Source organism: Rhinolophus sinicus, linkage group LG06, assembly GCF_036562045.2.
Source record: "Rhinolophus sinicus isolate RSC01 linkage group LG06, ASM3656204v1, whole genome shotgun sequence".
Lineage (NCBI taxonomy): Eukaryota > Metazoa > Chordata > Mammalia > Chiroptera > Rhinolophidae > Rhinolophus > Rhinolophus sinicus.
In genome coordinates this window covers 123,368,052-123,376,294 of record NC_133756.1, presented here as the reverse complement: position 1 = coordinate 123,376,294, position 8,243 = coordinate 123,368,052, and the positions used below count along the sequence as shown (strand labels likewise).

Genomic DNA, 8,243 nt, shown 5'->3' with positions numbered 1-8,243 from the left:
GAGGCTCCTCAAAAAATTAAGAAGAGAAATACCATATGACCCAGTTGTCCCTTTCCTGGGTATCTAGTCAAAAAATCTGAAGACATTTATCTGTAATGATATATGTTCATTGCAGCATTATTTATAGTGGCCAAGACATGGAAACAACCAAAGTGTCCTTCGAGAGATGACTGGGTAAAGAAGATGTGGCCTATATACACAATGGAATACTACTTGACCATAAGAAAAGATGAAATAGTGCCATCTGCAACAACGTGAATGGATCTTGAGATTATTATGCTAACCGAAATAAGTCAGACAGAAAAAGTCAAGAACCATATGGCTTCACTCATATATGGGGTATGAAACTGAATATAACAAAGGAACAAGACAAACAAACAAAGAAACAAAAACTCATAGACACACACAACAGTGGTTACCAGAGGGTAAGCGGGGAGGACAGATGGTAAAAGAGGGTAAAGGGAGTTAAATATATGGTGATGGAAGAACTGACTCTAGGTGGTAAGCACACAATTTGATATATAGATAACATATTATAGAATTGTACACTTGAAACTTATGTAATTTTACTAACTATTGTCACCCCAATAAATTTAATTTAAAACTAAATATTAAAAAAGTTTTATATCCCCATAGAACTTACATTTTAGAAGAGGGTGATAAAAATAAATACACAAATAAGTAAAACACAGACTATGTCTGATGGTAATAAGTGCTATGAGAAAATAAAAACAAGGAAGAGTGGGTTGCACTTTTGAGAAGGTGGCATTTCAGTTAAAAGACATCTTACATCTTAGAGAAATTAATATTTGTGCCGTGACCAGAAGATTAAGAATAGAGAATCAGATAAGCAGAGATTTGAGGGAAGAGGTTTCAGGCAGAGAGAATAGAGCCTAAATGGCTTGGATGCGAATGAGGTTTTTGAGACCAGGACAGAGAAAGGTCAGTGATTGGGGGCTGATGAGTGACAGGGAAAGTGGCAATGAATGAGCTCATAGAAACAGGCAGAAGCCAGATTGGTAGGACCTCGGCATTATTTTCCTAAGGCTGCCATAACAAATCATCACAAACCTTGTGGCTCAAAACAACAGAAATTCACATTTCCGGAGGCCAAAAGTCTGAAATCAAGGTATCTGCAGACTATGCTCTCTCAGAAGGCTCTGGGAGAGGAGCCTTCCTTACATATTCCAGCTTTTGTGTTCTGGGTGTTCCTTGGCTTGTGGCAGCATAACTCCAATTTCTGCCTCTTTCTTCACAGTGCCTTCTTTCCTCTGTCTCTGTGCCTTCCCCTTTTCTTAAAAGGACACCTGTCATTGGGTTTAGAGTCTACCTTCATCCAGGATGATCGCATCTTGAGACTTCCCTTCATTACATTTTGATATATAGATATACAAATAAGGTGACACTCTGAGGTTTCAAGTAGACATATGTTTTTGGATGACACAATTCAACGCATTACAGCCTTGGAAGTCCTGAAAAGGTGACTATTTTATTTTATGTTCAATAAAAAACCATCTTGATGTTATACTTTTAAAAGGTCACTTTGAGTGTTGTATAGAGAATGAATGGTAGATGCACCAGTGTGGAAGCAAGAAAAACAATCAGTAAGGTTGAGCTCTGTTGCAGTAGCCCAGGGGAGAGATAACGGCCTCAACTAGGGTTTTAGCAGTGGAAAAGCAGAAGAGATGGTAAGATAGGACGTACAAGATGAAAAATGTCATGGCATCTTTAACTGCATCATGTACCTCTTGTTTTGTTTGTTTTTCCCCATTAGCAATGAAAGCATTTTGAGTACAACTACAGACAAGTGTTCTGAAATCCCCTGGCAGTTCTTAGTTTGGGGGCTATCATCCAGACAATGCAGAATATACTGATGTCAGCTGCCTCTGTGTTGCCATCATCCTTCAAAAAATGTGATTTAAAAAATTCAGACAGAGAACTCAGAGACTCCAGCGGTCCTTAGACTGGTTTGAGAAACAGTAGTGACATCAAATAAGATTCAGGTATTTAATCTGTGATTATAATAAAAAATGCCCCAGGGTATCTGTCATTGTAGAAAGATTTTAAAAGTTTACAGCACTGATTGCTCCAGAGAATTGCCCTATTTACAGTGGCTCTTAGGACCTGAGGTTTAAAGACTTTCTTCCAGGAAGATCCTTCAAATTTGTTCCTTGGTGAATTTGGGATTTTAATAAAACGGTGCTCCTTGGCTTGGGATTGGATAAGACTCAGCCCAGAGGATGTCCTAACGTTCAAAATCTTTGATAAACTGCAGTGGAGGGTGCCTACTAGGATATGAATTAGCATATGGCAGAAACCACAGCTTCCGTCATCCACTAACTTACCTCTTCATCACTGACCCCACTATCCTGTGTTTGTCACATGCCAGTCCTCCAGGTGAGAGTGGGTAGGATAATTAAGGGAATTAATTCTTTTAGGAGTCAGAAATCTTGATTCTGCTCATTGGGGTGGGTTTTGCCTTTCACTCTCCTGCTGGTCTCTTTTCCATTTGACTTCTAAAGAGAATATGCACTCTGCTTTTTTGCTCCTGAGTAATAGCGTCATGAATTCTGTTCTGCAAGTCCTCTGGGGAGGATTAAGATATTGATCAGAATACTAGAGTGACTGCAAGGGCTGTGGACATGTACTGCCTCTCCTTTTGTTCTAAACGCTAATCTTCCAGATTGTCCTCTGCCCCTTGCTGTCTCAATGCTCTCCTTTCAGGGAGTCCTTCTTTACTCCTGGTAGCCACTTGTGTTTGGACACTGGGAGTAGGCAGGATCAGGATGAACCCGGAACCTTCTGCCCCAGGGGATACAAGCAGGATCTTCATGAGGTCAGACACCCCTGGTTGGCCACACAAAGCTGTGCGAGTGTGTGTGCAGCCATATACAGATACTGGTATCTTGTTCTCCCTGTCACACTGAATTCACCCTTCATTTGGATGCAGCTGACAGTTCATTCATCCTCTGTAACCTGGTGATCAATCCTGAGATTTTCTAAGCCAAGATCTTCCCAATCCCAGGTCAAAGTTCAATATCTCAATAGCCAACATAGTTTCTTCTTACCTACATTTCTATTGAGAAATGCATTGGTGTGCTAACGTGTTGCCGTGAAGTATCAGCATGAGTCTATTTATTCAACTCACTTTAAAAACCCCTACTATGTATATGACATATAGATAATAGAATTAAGTGTTATACGTTTTACTACCTTGAAGAAACAATTTAGTTAGTACAGGGAGACAAATATTTGAAAGACAATGTGCTCCTATTACATTTGGTGTTGACATCGAATTTTGCTAGCAACAGTTTCAGTCCCAAAGGATGAATAAAGAGCAACAGAATGCAAAGGGTAACAATAGTGAGAATAAGCATCTTCTTCAATCAAACACAGCAGCCAGGTGTTAGAATGCATTGTCCTTAACAACTGTTTTCCTAATCTTGCAGTTACTTCTAGATCATGATCCCATTACTATAATTGGATATTATATAATATTATGAGCTAGCCTAGTTACTGTCCTAAATTCTTTCAATGGTTTACATTTTACTTAATCTCTATAAAAACATTATAAGATATGTATTATTTATATTTTATAGATGAGGAAAATTAGGCACAGAAAATCTAACTAATTTGCTGTTAGTCGAACATCAACTAGAAAAGGCAGGATTCAAGCCCTTCGGTTTAGCTGCAGAATCCCAACTTCCAATCAGTGAGCTATATACTGTCTCCTTACAAATGAGGGCAGTCCATGATCAGCGGACTCTCACTGCAGGAAAAATGCCTGAAGAAATACCACAAATACACATGTATACACAAATACACACACCCATTCACACTCCATTTAAAAAATTAAAATGATATATCACACATAGAGTCTGATGGCTTGCTTTTTACTTAATAACCTATTGTAGTCATCTTGCTAAGTCACAAACTTGGATGCAATATCCTTTTAAATTATATCTAAAAGGCAAATATGATATCCCATTTGTTGTTTTAATGTGAATGTTTTTGCTCCATGTTTATTGCTCAGTTTTACTTTTTTTCTGTGAATTGGATTTTTAAATCCTTTACCCATTTTGTTTTGGAATGGATTATGTATTTTGTTATTTATTTTTAAGAGGTTTTCTATATTAGGAATAAAACTTTTTCTGCTAAATTTTTTGCAAATATTTTCTCAGATTTATCTCACTTTTTAAATTTTGTTTATAGTGCCATACACTACATAGAAGTCTGATTTTTTAATTGTCAAGTTTGTTAGCATTTTCCTTTATGATTTTTTATGTGCATGCTTAAGAAAGCTTTTATCATCCAAAGATTGAATAATAGACAGGTTGATAGAGATGATAGGTAGATTGCTAGACGATAGATAGATAGATAGATGATAGACTACCTAATTTCATAGAAAACTTAAATGTTTTTTAAAATTAAATCATTCACTTTGGATCAATTATTGCTTATACTTAAATGTATGTATAAATATGCTTAAATATAAACTTAAGTGAATATATGTATGAACATATACAGGTATACATATGGTCTAAGTAAACAGGCAATTGTGTCATACTTTTTAAAAGTAATATACTTAAGATGCCACCATTGTCATATATTAAATTTTCATACTAGGATCTGTTTCAGCTCTGTAATATACTTATTGGCCAACTGTTTTATGCCTGCTCAGTATACACTGTGTCAATAAGGCAGGGAAAATTTACTATATATTTTATATCTGATAGGATATATTTCCTCTATTCCCTCATTTTTCTTTGCTACATCTCACTTTCTATCATAAAATTACTCATCCAGATAAAATTTAGAATAAACTTATTAAATTCCCTTACAAAAATCCTATAGAGACTTGGTTATAATTTCAGTGAATTTATGGATTAATTGAGATGAAATGAATATGTTTATAAAACTACATTGTTCTATTCATAAAATCAGTGTGGGTATTCATTTACTCAGATACTCAGACATCATGTTTCATAGTTTTCTTCAAATAGGTCTTGAATGTTTTTAAGTGTATATTTTAAGTGTAACTATTGCAAATGACTTTTTTCACTAACGTCTCTACTTGGTTATTTTTGGTATATATATATATGGTGCCAAAAAATGTATACTCATTTTAAGAAAGAACTACTAAAATTGTAATACTCAATATATGTTGATAACAAAAGACAAATACAAGTCACATTTGACTTCTGCAATTACAAGAGGTGCTCAAAGTGGTTACCATCAGCGTCCAGACACTTCTGATTACGGTGAACTACTGTTTGAGCAACATTGACCAAAATGAACACTTGCATATGTTTTTATTTTTTTAGCACTCACGATATATATATATATATATATATATATACACACACACACACATATATATATATATATATATATATACACATATGTATATATACATACACACATACACACATACACACACACACACATATATATATCAAGAATGATCAGTTAACGTCATCTTGTAACAGCTCACATTTCTTACCAGTTATGGGCTTGAACTGGCTCTTAAGTTTTTTTTAAAGATTTACAATCAAATTATCTTCAAATAGTATTTATCACGCTCTCATTATTTGTGTCTTTAATTCTTTTTATTGTTGTTTGGGCAAGCCTCCCCAAAAGGTTTTAAAAATATCTGTTAAAATATGCCTGTTATTTTTGTGCCTGCAGAGAGCTCTGCCATAGTGGATTAGCTCTAAAACCCTTAAAATAGAGAAGGTCTGTGAGCTGGTCTTCAGGAAGCGCATGTGGGGGATAGGCAGATATAATCAGGTGAAAGTTTAACCTCCTCTATATCCAGTTTTTGAGTAGGAAAGAAAAAGAATTGCAGGACAGAGAACAAGTGAAGAAGGCTTAGAGGAATCAGTTTGAAATTTTCTGCGTCTTTGTTTCATCACCTGTACACTGAGGAAAATAATAGCTACCTCATATGGACTCAAAGAGGATTTAAAATAAAAACGTAATATAAAGAAACCATTAATAATGACTGGCACCAGGAGAGTACCCAGTACATGATAATTAGCATTATTATTATTGTCCAAGTGCCTGCACAAAGAGAGATAAGTGTGAAAGACAGATAAGGGCATATTTAAGGGATGCTACTGAATGCAACGACCAATGAAGCAGCTATGTTTATTGATGTTCCTCAGCAGTCTCTTCACATTGAAAACAAATGACAGGAGAATTTGTTTAAGAACCAGGGTCACAGACTACTACATCTTCCTTTAAATTCCTGTTCCTTGATCAGAATGTTTCTTTAGGATTATTTTGTAAATATGATGAAACAAATCAGCTTTCATAAATGTTATCAGGCAGTCTGTAGCATAAAAATCTAACTGGTTCAAACCAACATTAAACTGTTTGCTTCTTAAACCTATAAGGAAGGATGCACTCTGAGCAGCACTATAGTTTTCTCAGGATTACATAGTCCAGACCAGATTTGGTCACGGAACATATTAAGGATGATTTCTGCACATCTGGTGCTACTAAACGATTCAAGAAGAGAGAAAATCAGAAACGTCTCTTAATTGTCAGAACTACTAAGCAAAAAGAGAACTCTGTCTTCTGACATAGAGAAGCTGTTAAGAGATGAAAATCAATAACCCAGTTTTGGATACTGATTAATAAAATATCTAAGTTACTCAGATTGTTTTTTATAACTGACCAATATATATTTCTTTTCTTGGTGCTGACCTATAAAGTTATAAATATTCATGGGAAAAGAAAACCAAACCTATGTGACTGTATTTGTCTTCCTGGGCCTTTCACAGGATCCACAGACACAAGTCCTGCTCTTCTTCCTTTTTCTGATCATCTACCTACTGACTGTGCTGGGAAACCTGCTTATCATTGTGCTCATTCACAGAGACTCCAGGCTCCACACACCAATGTACTTTTTCCTTAGAAATTTGTCCTTTGCTGATCTCTGTTTTTCTACTACCACAGTCCCCCAGGTGCTAGTTCACTTCCTGGTAAAGAGGAAAACAATTTCCTTTGCTGGATGTTCAACACAGATAGTTGTTTTACTTCTGGTTGGCTGTACAGAGTGTGCACTGCTGGCAGTGATGTCCTATGACCGCTACGTGGCTGTCTGCAAGCCCCTGCGCTATTCCACTATCATGACACATTGGGTATGTGTCCAGCTGGCCATAGGGTCCTGGGCTAGTGGAGCATTTGTGTCTCTTGTCGACACCACATTCACGCTGCATCTGCCCTATCGAGGGAACAATATCATTAACCACTTTTTTTGTGAGCCTCCTGCACTCCTGAAGCTGGCTTCAGCAGACACCTACAGCACAGAAATGGCCATCTTTGTAATGGGTGTGGTCATCCTCTTGGCTCCTGTCTCCCTCATCCTGGTCTCCTACTGGAATATTGTCTCTACTGTGATTCAGATACAGTCTGGGGAGGGGAGGCTCAAGACTTTCTCCACCTGTGGCTCTCATCTCATTGTTGTTGTCCTCTTCTATGGCTCAGGAATATTTGCCTACATGAGGCCAAACTCCAAGATAATGAATGAAAGGGATAAAATGATCTCGGTGTTCTACTCAGCAGTGACGCCCATGCTGAACCCCATCATTTATAGTCTGAGGAACAAGGATGTCAAAGTGGCTTTCAGGAGAGTGACTGCAAAATAGTCTTCTTGAAAGTAGGAATCTATGATTATGATGACAATTTTAGGAATGTGGAGAGAAGTGATTTTCTTGTGAACTTTTCCCCTTTTCATACCATTCCTCCATTTTTTTCTTTCTTCTCCTATTTTCCAATATCTCTCCTCAGATAAATTCGGCAAATTACCTATTCAAACCAAGGCACTTTTGATAGACACAGGAAAGAAATATAGAAATGGAAGGAAAGGGGATAAAAGAAGGAAGGGGAGGAAGGAAGGGAGGGAGAGAGAAAGGAAGGAAAGAAAGAAGGAAGGAAATAAAAGGCAGGTAAAGGAACAGTCACTAATCTCTGAGCCTATATAAGCTAATAAGGAAATTAAAACAACTAGATATACAGCTACATATCAAAAACAAACAAAGTAAATAAATAAAACTGTCACAAATATGGTAATGCATTGCTGGCAAAGGGAATAATTTCCTTAATTTTTGCATGTGCTCATCAAACATATTTTGAATGCTTATTATATGTCCCAGGTACATTTCTAGAAACTGGAGATATAGAAATAAAAAGTAAAGTCTTCATGACATTATATTTCTAACATGGCATTAAATTCT

The 8,243-nt window shown here is 36.6% G+C and overlaps 1 protein-coding gene across 1 annotated transcript; it reads left to right on the top strand.

The window, feature by feature from the left end:
• Nucleotides 1–6,731: 6,731 nt before the first annotated feature.
• LOC109445583 (olfactory receptor 2D3) lies at nucleotides 6,732–7,655 on the top strand. Its single transcript, XM_019728052.2, has one exon. It carries the CDS (start codon nucleotides 6,732–6,734, stop codon nucleotides 7,653–7,655), a length of 924 nt encoding a protein of 307 aa, XP_019583611.2.
• The last annotated feature ends 588 nt before the right edge of the window (nucleotides 7,656–8,243 follow it).

Coding starts and splice junctions, on each gene's coding strand:
- LOC109445583 (XM_019728052.2), top strand. CDS start 6,732: ATGGGAAAAGAAAACCAAACCTATGTGACTGTATTTGTCTTCCTGGGC.